At 46.1% G+C, this 14,920-nt stretch overlaps 1 protein-coding gene across 9 annotated transcripts in view; it reads right to left on the bottom strand.

Moving 5' to 3' along the window:
* Positions 1–14,920, bottom strand: part of LOC143767189 (uncharacterized) — a 56,276-nt gene that overhangs the window by 13,583 nt on the left and 27,773 nt on the right. For 5 of the 9 annotated variants that reach the window (XM_077255302.1, XM_077255298.1, XM_077255301.1 and 2 more), the window contains exons 2-4: positions 12,120–12,244; positions 2,612–2,731; positions 2,417–2,495 (exon numbers count right to left, since the gene is read on the bottom strand). In XM_077255302.1, the coding sequence (XP_077111417.1) occupies positions 2,417–2,495; positions 2,612–2,731; positions 12,120–12,197 (277 nt within the window). In that variant the 5' untranslated portion in view covers positions 12,198–12,244. The remainder of the gene's footprint in view (positions 1–2,416; positions 2,496–2,611; positions 2,732–12,119; positions 12,245–14,920) is intronic. The other 4 variants (XM_077255303.1, XM_077255304.1, XM_077255305.1 and 1 more) reach the window with 1 other exon arrangement.

Below are 14,920 nucleotides of genomic sequence, written 5' to 3'. Positions count from 1 at the left end.
AGCAACCCCTGTAGTTTCCCTACAACTCATGTGTATGTAACTGTATGCTGCCAGGTCCTCTGTCCTGTCCTACTCTACTGTAGTTAGTTATCCTGATTCTGTTCCTGTATTCCTGAATAGTGTGTGCATTACCCTGAAGCCACTCCGGCGGTACCTGAATTCTGTAGCCGCTCCAGCGGATCCCGAACCTTAAGCCAATCCAGCAGTACCTGAATCCTGAAGCTGAACAGGCTCCAAATGTAGTCTGTGTCAGCGTGACCCCTTTTCAGCAGCTGCAGTACAGAGGACTGCCAAAGAGGCTACCTGGCACAGAGGGGACATAAACCACATGCGCCACCGCGAACGTGACAATGCACATGGGAAAATCATCACAATTTGCCACTGACAGCTCTTTTTAAAATTGCCAACAATGACGTCCCAGATGAGAGACAAATCCGGAGATGCTGCAGGTCATAGTAGCACCGTTAAGGTGTTTTGGCTGCTCACAGTAGCATAAGCAACATGCAGTCTGGTGTTATGTTGAAAAATGGCTGGTGGGAGACTTTGGAGAAAAGGCCATACCACTTGTCTCAGACAAGCGGGGATACCGTGTCTGGACACAAGCACAGCACCTATCAGCGTGAATAAGGCCATTCTGTGTGCCTAAACCTATCTGCGCAAATACCAGACGCAGACCATGCTGTGCCTTATATGACACTACAGTCATTTACTTTTTTCATCATAATACGTAACTGATGAAGGTCCAGATATAGGACCGAAAAGTTTTTGGCTACTACGATTAAAATCTCACAAGCATAAGTTGAGTGCCAGGTTCTTTCTTCCAATATTACATGGTGTGGGAAACTACCTGGGCACCACTAGTAGTAGTGCACACGGCTTTATCTTTGAAATCGCTCTCAGCACGTGACTTGGGTTGTGACTGCAAGGGTTAATCTATCTCCCCACTCTCAGTCCAGCATTCAACCTCTGTCCTATGCTGTAATGGGAGCATAAATCACACACCGACCCAGGCCACACACCCGCTCATACACGCTGCCACCACTCACCGAATACACGGGCGATGAGTCCCGGAAATATTAGGACTAATAATGTCTACCACTCATAAGGCTCACACACCTTAGGCTATGGATTCTTTTAGAACATTCAAGGTTCAACTTGTTAAAGTTTTATACTTTAATTAAAAAAAAAAGATTCAGTGCTTACAGTAAGAAAAGGCATAAAAATATGATAATAAAAAGACATACAACTTATGCAAAACAGTATAAAAATAAACAGGAGAAACTTACAGAAATCATCTAACTGGTAGTTTGCTCTCTGCCCCCTGAGGGAAGGGGGGGGGGGGGAATGGAGTTGGTGGAACACATCAGCATCTCAGGCTGCCATCACATGTGAACACGTTTCCCTGTATACAGCCCTGATTTATAGCGTTAGTCTGGAGGTCAGGTTTCTAGACCAGCCCCTCAGGTTAATATCATAATTGCTTGCTTTTTGATTGGACCACGGCCGCGCCCCCCAATGAATATATTATTTTCTCTTGAGATCCTTTGTGTAAAGGTTCTCACAGAGATACTATCAGGCCGTAATTAACATCTCTATTCCAAGAGATAGGAGGTGCCAAATGTTACCTTTTTTCTTGGCCTCCAGCAGGACCCCCTGTTGAGATTGGAGACAGAAGTCTACTTGTCTCAGGAAAATACATATTAACACCTGGGTGCGACCTGCAGCTTTTCAAGACAGATGTTACATTATTGCCAGTGACACTATATATATATATATATATATATATATATATATATATATATATATATATATATATATATATATATATATATATATATATATATATATATATATATATATATACACACACACACACAAACACACACACACACACACACATACATACACACACACACATATATTTCACAGCAATTCCTATTATTGAATAGGTGTAAAACGCTGCGGAATCCGCACAAAGAATTGACATGCTGCGGAAAATACACCGCTGCGTTTCTGCATGGAATTTTACACAGCATGTGCACTGCGGATTTGGTTTTCCATAGGTTTACATGGTACTGTACAACACATGGAAAACTGCTGCGGATCCGAAGCGTCAAATCCGAAGCGTCAAATCCGCCGCGGAAATCCGAAACATGTGCAACATACCCTTAAAGACTTAGCAATGTACCACTGGCACAACTTATACGTCCCTATTGTACAACCTCCCACCCCAGTCAATGAACCTCCAATACACAGTTAGACACTGATGACCATTTATAGAGGAAATGGCTTAACATTTTTTCCATATATAACAGTGCTCGATCTCATACTTTGTTCACTTTTTGTTCTTTTTCTAATATTTTGTACAAATGTCTATAACAGTCTTCTTTACTAAAGAAAATTAATTGTCCCTTACCTATAGACTTCAGCGAATGACATTTTTCCACCTTTATCTCCTTATAGAAATCTATTTGGTTTTCTGAACAATCTTCATCCTAAGCAAAAGAATACACAATGGCATTTCATAGGAAACTAACACACACATTAATACATCATCAACCAGATACATTGTGTTACTGTATAAGGTAACAGTATTCGCAGCGGCACTCACCTCTCCGGTCAGCAGCTCAATGATCTTGTTGGTGAGGTCCAAGATCTTCTGCTCATTGTTTTTCTCACGTATCAGTGACTGATGTGTTGTGGTCATATCTTTTTTCTTTGGCACATAGTTCTATTACAAGATAGGACACAATATAAGTCTGTATGAACAGATTTATTAAATTTATATTACTCACTTATATAGCGCCATTAATTCCGCAGTGCTTTACAGCCATCATCATCGCTGTCCCCATTGGGGCTCACAATCTAGATTCCCCAACGGCATGTCTTAAGAGTGAGGAAACCCATGTAAACACGGGGAGAACATAAACTCCTTGCAGATGTTGTCCTTGGTGGGATTTGAGCCCAGGACCCCAGCGCTGAAAAGCAACAGTGCTAACAACTGAGCCATCGTGAACTATACTTTATTGAGGACAATTCACCAAATTTTTTATGTTGAACTAGACACAACATGGAATATTGGAATAAAAAGCCGTTTTTTTTTTTTTTTTTTGCCTCTCTGTTATGGAGATATTAACAATCAAATATTTGACACCTAATGAGTTACCTTTAGTTAAGTCTAAGTGGGTGTTTTTACTGGGGTGTGTACTTCTGCCTCCTGTATGAGAATGACCAATCAATCAAAAGTAGGCAGCGACATAGAAGTGCACAAATACCTGCAATGAGGTCATCAAGGTCACATTACTAGAGTCCACACAAGTCCTGCCTGCCGGAATGTCTTGCCTAAATAAGCACTGAAGATATATTACACAGGACATCCTCCATGTATTCCATGATAGGCCCAGAATAGGGGACATATATTCCAAGATGAGTCCAAGGATGGGAGACATAGACGGTGGCATGTAAACGTTTGGGCACCCCTGGTTTAAATTACTGTTATTGTGAACAGTTAAGCAAGTTGAAGATGAAATGATCTCTAAAAGGGCTAAAGTTAAAGATGACACATTTCTTTCATATTTTAGGCAAAAAAAAATATAATTTTTTGCATTTTGCATTTTTAAAATCACAAAAAGGAAAATGGGCCGAAACAAAAGATTGGGCACCTTTGGAGATTTGTGAGCTCAGATAACTTTGACCAATGTTTTAGACCTTAATTAGCCAGGTAGGGTTATGGCTTGCTCATTATCATCGTTCGGTAAAGCCAGGTGATGCAAATTTCCCAGCTATATAAAAACCCAGCCTCCTCTAACCCTGTGCCAAAAACAGCAGCCATGGGTTCTTCTAAAGCATGCATGCTCAGGTGCCAACTGAGTGACTTTGGTGTGCTCGAATAATGTGTTTGAGTCTCTGCGCCTGAATGTCTCGCGCCTGTTTGCTACGCAATCCCTGCATTTGTTGCAGCTGTCGAACAGCCGCGAGACATCCAGCAGTGGGGATTAGAACATATTATTCGAGCATGCCAAAGTCACTTAGTTAGCATCCGAGCATGCTTGGATATCACCTTATCCAAGAACGTTCACTCATCACTGTTAGATAGCAAATCAGAACCCCCACTTGACTGCAAAAGACCTTCAGAAGATTTAGCAGACTCTGGAGTTATGGTACATTGTTCTACTGCTCAGAGACACCTGCACAAATATGGCCTTCACAGAACAGTCATCAGAAGAAAACCTCTCCTGTGTCCTCACCATAAAATTCAGTCAGAAGTACGCAAAAGAACATAGAAACAAGCCTGATGAATTTTGGAAACAAGTCCTGTGGACCGATGAGGTTAAAACAGAACTCTTTGGCCGCAATGATCAAAGGTAGTTTGTCTAGAAAAAAGGGCACAGAATTTCAGTAAAAGAACATCTCGCCAACCATTAAGTATGGGTGTGGATCAATCATGCTTTGGGGTTGTGTTGCAGCCAATGGCATGGGGAACATTTCATGCACAGTGGGAATGGATTCAATGAAATTTCAACAAATTCTTGATGGAAACACCATCAGTTAAAAAAAAGTTGAAGTTGGAAAGAGGATGGCTTCTACAAATGGATAATGATCCTATTCACATGTCAAATTCCACAATAGACTACCTAAAAAGGCGCAAGCTCAAGGTTTTACAATAGCCCTCACAGTCCCCTGCTCTGGATATCATTGAAAATCTGTGGCTAGAACTCAAAATAGCAATGCATGCAAGATAACCCAGGAATCTCACAGAACTGGAAGAATTTTCAAAGGAATAAATGAAAATCCCTCAAACAAGAATTGAAAGACTCTTTCAAAAGGGGGTGCTACTAGTTACTAACCATGCAGGGTTGCCCTAACTTTTGCATTGGCCCCTTTTCCTTTTTGTAAATTTTTAAATGTAAAAAATGACAATATATTTTTTTTTGCCTAAAATACAAAGCAAATGTGTAATCTTTAACTTTAGCCCTTTTAGAGATCATAACATCTTCAACTTGCTTAAAGAAGTTGTCCACTACTATAACCTTTTTTTTTTTTTCATAAATCTTGCTATTATGTGCCACTGAAAACATCCACTGTCTTTATTTTAGCAATATTACCTTTTATCATGCTGTAGCAGCACATCTTTAGTGCTGGATACAGCTCTCATGGGGTTAATCGACAACTTCCTTTCTCCTGAGTTATTGTGCTCTAATACTACAAGTTCCATGATGCATTGCACTGCCACTAAGCACGAACCTGGCACACCCCCTCCAAAACACACCCAACCCCTCCCTCCTCTCCCTCCTCTAGCTTCAAAAAGATTTGTGATGTAATTTCTGTCCAACCTCCTCTTTTACATTTGTCCAACCCACACTCCATTACACACAGATAGAGGGAAAGATAGATAGATAGATAGATAGATAGATAGATACATACAGATATATCTATGTCTATTTCCATAGATATGTCCATATCCATGTTTCTAAACCCCTTCACACCTGGACCTTTTTTCGTTTATCGCTCCCCTTCTATCCAGAGCCATAATTTTTCCGTCAATATGGCCATGTGAGGGCTTATCTTTTGCGGGACAAGTTCTACTTTTGAACGACACCATTGGTTTTACCATGTCGTGTAACAGAAAATGTGAAAAAAATTCAAAGTGCAATGAAATGGCAAAAAAAGTGCAATCCCACACTAGTTTTTTGCTTGGCTTTTTTGCTAGGTTCCCTAAATGCTAAGGCTGTGTGCACCCGTTGCGGATTTGATTGCAGATCCGCAGGGTTTTTTGCCGCACTGAATTGCATCAAATCCGCAGTGTAGTGCACAACCAATGTAAGTCAATGTGAGCCGCAGACTTGTGCACATGCTGCGGAAAAAGCCGCACCGAAACAAAGCTTTTTTTTCTCGCAGCATGTCACTTCTTTTGTGCCGAACTGCAGCATTTCTGCACCTTTAGACTTTCATTGACTTGGGCACATCCGCAGCAAAACCGCAGATGTAAAAAAGATCTGCAGTTTTGCTGCGGATGTGGGTCCGAGAAACGCAGCAGCTCGGGAGGATGGAAGTGTGTGGGCGGTGACGATGTGCATGTATGTGTGTGCGGGCGGGGTCTGTGGGCTGATCGGATGTGTGCGGCGCTGTGCGGGACTGTTCAGGTGTGTGCGGGGTCTGTGGGCTGTTCGTGTGTGTGCGGGGCTGTGCGGGGGGTCTTTTGGGGTGTGTGTGCAGGCATCATCCGATGGGACTAGAAGTACGCAGCATCCAATCTGCAGCTTATTCGGATGTAATCCGGACAGTGGACACACACCCTACGCTATCCATACATCTATCAATAGATATATCTATCCAGACACATCTACAGATAGATATATGAATAGATAGATGTATGCATCTATAGATCTATCTATATGTAGATCTGTCTATCAATTTCATCTATCATCTATCTGTCTATCTGTGTGTTTAATGGAGTGTGGGTTGGACAAATGTAAAAGAGAAGGTTGGACAATAATGACATCACAAATCTTTTTTTTTTTTGTTCAATAATACATCTTTATTTACCTTTCAAAAGCGCACCAAAACGCCTAAAAACCGTGCAAAAACCGCAACAAAAGCAAATTAAAAAATGCATCAAAACCGTGCAAAAAACTGCATAAAAAACGCATCACAACTGAAAAAAACGCATCAAAACCGCACCATAATTGCATCAACACTGCACCAAAAACTGCATCAAAACTGCGCAAAAACCGCACCAAAAACTCCATCAAAACCACACCAAAACCACACCAAGAACTGCATCAAAACCGCACCAAGAACTGCATCAAAACCGCACCAAAAACTGCATCAAAACCGCACCAAAAACTGCATCAAAACCGCACCAAAAACTGCAAACTGCACCAAAACTGCAAAACTGCACCAGGTTTTGATGCAGTTTTTGGTGCAGTTTTGATGCAGTTTTAGGTGCAGTTTTGATGTTTTTTTTGGTGCGGTTTATGCGCGGTTTTAATGCCGTTTTTGGAAATAAGTAAATAAACGGAAAATGTGCATGATTTGAATGGAAACATGCATGAAAAAACGGATTCCAAGGCCGGATTCATCATTTCACAGCTCAGTTTCATGCGTTTTTTTGCCGGATCCGTCGCTGTGCGTTTTTTCGCCGGACAGAAAAAACGTTCCACTGTATGTGTTTTCCATCCGGCGGAAACAGCTTTTTTGATGGATCCGGTAAAAAACGGATGAAACGTGTGGCCATCAGGCGCAATCCGGCGCTAATACAACTCTATGAGAAAAAAACGGATCCGGCGGAAAAAAATGGATCCGTTTTTTTCAAAACTCGCCGGATTGTGCCTCACGGCAAAAACCTGATGTGTGAAAGCAGCCAAATATATGGATAGATACATCTATGTATCTATCTATAAATATATCTATGGATAGATATATCCATAGATATATAATAGAAAGGCCGATGTTTCTAAGGCCTCTTTCACACTAGCGTCGTGCACTGCACATCGCAATGCGTCGTTTTGGAGAAAAAACGCGTCCTGCAAAGTTGTCTGCAGGATGCGTTTTTTCTCCATAGACTTTTATTAGCGACGCAGCGCGACGGACCCTTACCGATGCTAGTGTGAAAGCAGCCTAAGGCTACTTTCACACTTGCGTTTTTAGCAATCCGTCTTTTTGGGAAAAAAACGGATCCTGCAAATGTGCTCGCAGGATGCGTTTTTTACCCATAGATTTGTATTAGTGAGGGATCGCGACGGATGGCCACACGTCGCGTCCGTCGTGCAACGGATGCGTGTTTTGGCGGACCGTTGGCACGTCCCTCGCGTCTGCCATTTTCTACTGCGCATGCGCGGCCAAAACTCCGCCCCCTCCTCCCCGGACTTCAGAATGGGCAGCGGATGCGTTGAAAAACTGCATCCGCTGCCCACGACGTGCACAAATTTCACAACGTGCGTCAGTATGTAGGCCCGACGCATAGCGATGGACCCGTACCGACGCAAGTGTGAAACAGGCCTTAATGAGCATTTAATTTAATTAAAAAACGGAAAAAAAACGGCGTGGGCTCCCGCGCAATTTTCTGCGCCAGAGGGGGAAAGCCGACGGCCGGGGGCCAATATTTGTAGCCTGCTATGAATATCAGCCCGCAGCTGTCTGCGTAGCCTTTACTGGCTATTAAAATAGGGGGACCCCCCAAAAAAAAATGACGTAGGGTCCCCCTATATTTTATAGCCAGAAAGGCTACGCAGACAGCTGCGGGCTGATATTCATAGCCTAGAGAGGGGTCATGGATATTGCCCCCCCCCCCCCGGCTACAAATACCAGTCCGCAGCCGCCCCAGAAATGGCGCATCTGTAAGATGCGCCAATTCCGGCACTTATCCCCTCTCTTCCCACTCCCGTGTAGCGGTGGGATATGGGGTAATAAGGGGTTAATGTCACCTTGCTATTGTAAGGTGACATTAAGCCGGGTTAATAACGGAGAGGCGTCAATAAGACGCCTATCCGTTATTAATCCAATAGTAAGAAAAGGGTTAATAAAACACTTCATTTAACCATACTTACCATACTTCAGTGCCTGAAAAAAACGTAAATTAATAAACCGTATACTACCTGTCCGCCGTAGTCCAATTAATAACGAGTGTCCCACGACGACCTCCCCTATAGAACAGTGACATCGGGTAATGTCACTGCTCTATAGGACCCTCAGTGACACACTGACAGGAGACAATGGCTCCTGCAGTGCATCACTGAGGTTACTATAGTTCACTGGTCTCACTTTATGGCAAAAAGCTGCGTGGGAACTTTCTCATACAGCATGCCATAAAGTGAGACTAGGGACTATTTTCTCACAGGGGCGTAGGAATACATTGTGGGGAATACATTGTGGAAGGATACCTTCCTCCCCTCATTGTGTTCCTGGTGCCCCTGGAGAGTGGTTGCATCAGCAGATGCTGCTGCTCTCCACGGGAGATCGTCGAGGGACACTCGTTTTAATTGGATTTCTGCGGATCAGGGAGTATAGTGTTTGTTTATTATTTTAATATTTTTTACAGATGACAATGGCTTCGGGAATCAAAGTGACAAGTGATGGTGAGTATGTACTCTATGTTATATGTACTGTATGTATGTTGTATGTATGTATGTACTGTATGTGGCATGTCGCATGATGTCACATGTTGCATGTTGTCGCATGCTGCATGTCGTCGCATGGCGCATGTCGTCGCATGGCGCATGTCGTCGCATGCTGCATGTCGTCGCATGGCGCATGTTGTCGCATGCTGCATGTCGTCGCATGGCGCATGTTGTCGCATGCTGCATGTCGTCGCATGGCGCATGTCGTCGCATGCTGCATGTTGTTGCATGCTGCATGTCGCATGTTGTCGCATGCTGCATGTTGTCGCATGCTGCATGTTGTCGCATGCTGCATGTCGTCGCATGGCGCATGCAGTCGCATGGCGCATGCCGTCGCATGGCGCATGTCGTCGCATGCTGCATGTTGTTGCATGCTGCATGTCGCATGTCGTCGCATGCTGCATGTCGTCGCATGCTGCATGTTGTCGCATGGCACATGTTGTCACATGCTGCATGTCGTCGCATGCTGCATGTCGTCGCATGGCGCATGTCGTCGCATGCTGCTTGTCGTCGCATGCTGCATGTCGTCGCATGGCGCATGTGGTCGCATGGCGCATGTTCTGTATGTGTGTATGTACTGTATATGTGTTTTTTTTTTGTTTTTTTTTACATTCAACACATTAGCCAGATGATGGGACTACTACTGTCCCATCATTGGCTAATGTGTCACTCACTGTCACTGTAGCAGGCATAGCCCGATGGGACTTGTAGTCCCATCGGACGATGCCTGCACAGAGACACACATACACACACACACACACCCCAAAGACCACCCCCGCAGCAGACCCCACGGCCCGCACATACCGGCGCCGCCCGCACATACCGGCACGCAGAGCCCCGGCCCGCACATACCGGCACCGGCACGCAGAGCCACGCACATCACATCAAGGATTCCCTGCCTAGCCCCGCCCCCAGCACATGCACAGCCCCGCCCGCCCCCAGCAAAGCCCCGCAGGCAGCGGGGCCGGGGCTCTGCATGCCGGTATGTGCGGGCCGTGGCTCTGCGTGCCGGTATGTGCGGGCGGCGCCGGCCCGCACATACCGGCACAGGCACGCAGAGCCCCGCACATCACATCGTGGATTCCCTGCCTAGCCCCGCCCCCAGCAAGTCCCGCCCGCCCCCAGCACAGCCCCGCCCGCCCCCAGCACAGCCCCGCAGGCAGCCCCCAGCGCCGCCCACAGCCCAGTCACTCTTTATGAGTGACTGCTGACTGTTAGCCTGGGGTCACGCCTGCTGCTGACGTCACGTCAATTTCCAGAGTCTGGAAATTGACGTGACGTCGGCGGAAATAAGCGGCGGCTGCAGCCTGGGGGTCACGTGACCCGGACTCAGCCGCCGGAATAGCGCCGCTCACAGGCGAAAACGGCAACGGAAGGTAATCACACAATTCATCAGGGGCCCCGGGGGGATACATTGGGGGGTTAATTGAAAGTAGTGGACAACCCCTTTAACTGTTAACAAAAACAGTAATGTTGACCAGAGGTGACCAAACTTTTACTTGTCACAGTATACCAGGATGGGGACATGTATACCACAATGGGGGACATATATATACCAGGATGGGGGTAGCGCACGCTCTTCTACCCCCCACCTCCCAACAAGGACGCAGACTCACTAACCGCCACGGACCCCATCCCGCACTTACTCCTCCTGCTGCCTGGAGTCTGTGCACGGCTAGCAGATCCCCGCGTTAGCGTGCTTCCTCCTTTTTAAAGGGACAGCGCGCGGTGTCCTAAAGTGTCCCCAGCCAATTTAAGGCACCTCCACCTAATGGGAGGTGCCTAAGCAACGTGTTCACTCTGCCTTGTTGTTCGCTTCGTAGTTCTCAGGTCCCTAGTACCTGCCTTTTCCTACCTGTACCGGTCTTCCTGTACCTGCTGTGTGTTCCTATATTTCAGCTGTGCCTGCCAGCACCTGCCCGACTGCATATCCGCTGTCCCCACCAGCACCTGTCTGCACTTGCCGTGCCTGCCTGTATACTAGCCATAATTGCCTACAGCTGCTTTGCCAGCTTTATACCAGTCATAACTGCCTGCACCTACAGTGTCTGCCTGTATACCAGCCATACCAGTCTGTATACCAGCCGAACTTGCCGTGCCTGCCTGTATCGCAGTGGTATATGCCTGCACTTGCTGTGCCTGACTATGCCAGTCATACCTGCCTGCACCTGCTGTGCCAGTCTGTATACCAGCTGTGCATGCCAGCACTTGCGGTACCTGCCGGTATACCAGCCGCACCTGCCTGCACTTGCCGTGCCAGTCTGTATACCAGCCATACCTGTCTATACCAGCCAAGTCTACCCATTCCTGGCCATCCCATCTACCTTTGCCTTTGGGGTATCAGCTGCCGTGTGTCCTGGAGTAGCACCTGGCGTCCATCCAGAGTCAAGTCTAACCCCACCATCAGGGGCTCTAGAGAAGAGTCAGGTATTCGCCTCATGGTCGCCCTTACAGGCTCACCTCGGTCCACGGCACAGTGATTTCACCACTTACGTTGCAAAGGGCCCATGATCAGAGACATATATATACCAGGATGGGGGGCATATATATCAGGAAGGGGCCCAGGATGGGGGACATATATAGCTGGAAGGTGTACATTGTTACAGGATGGGGGTCATTACTACATAATGAGGGAAATGGGGGCAACACATATGTCCTCATAGGATTTAGAATGCTACAAAGACCTATACATTTGTCCAACATTCAGAGGGGTGGGGTAAGACCCATACCCAACTTTTACACCAGGGCCAATTGGACTCTAGTTACACCACTGGTTACTTCAAAGTATGGCTAACTTTTGAAGCAGATAAGAGTGACATGATTTCTAAAATCTCTTATCTATGGCATCCAGGGTTCAATAATTCAGATAAGGCTAATGTATATGTTCACACTGCACCTGTAGTGTTAGTACAACTGCCTAAAATGAGACATGCTCCCAATATCTACCCCTAATCCACATTCCCATAGTTTATAAGGGAGTGCCAGAAGAGTGTCTCTCACCTCTCCAGTCAGCAGATAAATGATCTCTAGGGTGAGCTTTAATATTCTTTTAGTCACCTGATTCCTGTTCTTTTCCATACTGAAGCCTCAGAAAAAGGACCGTGTTTGTGATGCACGGGGTGAGTCTAAGGTGGAAACAGATACACAAAGATAATCAAAGTTTGCATTAAGTCCAACTTTTATGAGGATTTTAAAACCAATTTACATTATTGCTTTAGCAGTGTGGAGATGATCTTATGTAATAGAAAAATATATTTACAACTTGAACTTAAAGGGAACCTGTCAGGTCCCCCAAGGCCTCCAATCCAGCAGTATTCAGCTATATTATTATTATTATTATTATTATTTATTGTTGTTATAGCGCCATTTATTCCATGGCGCTTTACAAGTGAGGAGGGGTATACATAATAACAAGTACAATAATCTTGAACAATACAAGTCATAACTGGTACAGTAGGAGAGAGGACCCTGCCCGCGAAGGCTCACAATCTACAAGGGATGGGTGAGAATACAGTAGGTGAGGGTAGAGCTGGTCATGCAGCGGTTTGGTCGATCGGTGGTTACTGTAGGTTGTAGGCTTGTCGGAAGAGGTGGGTCTTCAGATTCTTTTTGAAGGTTTCGATGGTGGGCGAGAGTCTGATGTGTTGTGGTAGAGGGTTCCAGAGTAGGGGTGATACGCGAGAGAAATCTTGTATGCGATTGTGGGAAGAGGAGATAAGAGGGGAGTAGAGAAGGAGATCTTGTGAGGATCGGAGGTTGCGTGTAGGAAAGTACCGGGAGATGAGGTCGCAGATGTAAGGAGGAGACAGGTTGTGGATGGCTTTGTACGTCATGGTTAGGGTTTTGTACTGGAGTCTCTGGGCAATGGGGAGCCAGTGAAGGGATTGACAGAGGGGAGAGGCCGGAGAATAGCGGGGGGACAGGTGGATTAGTCGGGCAGCAGAGTTTAGAATAGATTGGAGGGGTGCGAGAGTGTTTGAGGGGAGGCCACAGAGCAGAAGGTTGCAGTAGTCAAGGCGAGAGATGATGAGGGCATGGACTAGGGTTTTTGCAGATTCTTGGTTGAGGAATGAACGGATTCGTGCAATATTTTTGAGTTGAAGTCGGCAGGAAGTGGAAAGGGCTTGGATATGTGGTTTGAAGGAGAGATCAGCGTCAAGGATTACCCCGAGGCAGCGAGCTTGTGGGACTGGGGAGAGTGGGCAGCCATTTACTGTAATGGATAGGTTCGTTGGGGGGGTCACGTGAGATGGGGGAAAGATGATGAATTCTGTTTTGTCCATGTTAAGTTTCAGAAATCTAGCGGAGAAGAAGGATGAAATAGTGGACAGACATTGAGGGATTCTGGTTAGTAGGGAGGTGATATCTGGTCCAGAGATGTAGATCTGTGTGTCATCAGCATAGAGGTGATACTGAAAGCCATGAGATTCTATGAGCTGTCCCAGGCCAAAGGTGTAAATGGAGAAGAGCAGGGGCCCAAGGACTGAACCTTGTGGGACTCCGACAGATAGGGGGCGAGGTGAGGAGGTGGTGTGTGAGTGGGAGACGCTGAATGTCCGGTCTGTTAGGTATGATGAGATCCAGGATAGGGCCAAGTCTGTGATGCCAAGGGATGAGAGGGTCTGTAATAATAGGGAATGGTCCACTGTGTCAAAGGCAGCCGACAGGTCGAGGAGGAGGAGGACAGAGTAGTGTCGCTTGCTCTTGGCGGTTAAGAGGTCATTGGTGACCTTAGTTAGGGCAGTTTCAGTGGAATGGTGTGACCGGAAGCCAGATTGTAAGCGGTCAAAGAGGGAGCAAGAAGAGAGATGGGAGGACAGTTCAAGGTAGACGTGTTGTTCCAGTAGTTTTGAGGCATAGGGGAGAAGTGATATAGGGCGATAGCTAGATACAGAGGATGGGTCAAGAGAGGGCTTTTTTTTGAGGATAGGTGTGATGGAGGCATGTTTAAAGCTTGAGGGGAAAACACCAGTTGTTAGTGATAGGTTGAAGAGATGGGTTAGGGTTGGGATGAAGATTGTGGTGAGGTTTGGGATGAGGTGGGATGGGAGCGGGTCAAGTGCACAGGTGGTGAGATGCGATCTTGAGAGTAGAGTGGCGAGTTGATCTTCTGTAATGGTGGAGTAGTTGGTTTTGGAGGTGGAGGGTAGGGAAGTTGGGAGGAAGGGCTCTGGGGCTTGTTGACCAAAACTGTCTCTGATGTTATCAATCTTCTGCTTGAAGAATGAGGCAAAGTCTTCAGCAGAGATAAGTGGGGAGAGAGGAGGTGCTGGGGGACGGAGGAGAGAATTGAAGGTGTTGAATAACTGTTTAGGGTTGTGAGACAGGGAGGATATGAGAGATGAGAAGTAGGTTTGTTTAGCTGTGGCGAGTGCGGTCTTGAAAGTAGTGAGGGACTGTTTGAATGCGATTAAGTGGTCGTTGGAGTGGGATCTTTTCCATCTGCGCTCAGCAGCCCTGGAAGCTCGCCTCAGTTCCTTGGTCAGGCTGGTGTGCCAGGGCTGTCTGTTGATTTTGCGAGCTTTGGTATGTGTAAGTGGGGCAGCAGATTCCAAAGCTACAGCTATTGTGGTGTTATATAGAGCGGCAGCGTCATCCGCATTGTGTATGGAAATTATGTCAGTGAGAGGTAGCAGGGATTCAGAGAATGAATGTAGGTCAAGATGTTTAAGATTTCTGCGAGGGTGTGAAAGTTTGTGGGGTGGGGACTCTAGACATGGAGTGGAGAGAGATGAGAATGTGAGAAGGTTGTGGTCAGAGAGAGGAAGAGGTGAGTTAGAGAGGTTAGATAGGGAGCAGAG

The sequence above is a fragment of the Ranitomeya variabilis genome, chromosome 4 (assembly GCF_051348905.1).
Source record: "Ranitomeya variabilis isolate aRanVar5 chromosome 4, aRanVar5.hap1, whole genome shotgun sequence".
NCBI lineage: Eukaryota > Metazoa > Chordata > Amphibia > Anura > Dendrobatidae > Ranitomeya > Ranitomeya variabilis.
Note: the sequence above shows the minus strand (reverse complement) of the source record. Positions and strands in the feature narration are given on the sequence as shown.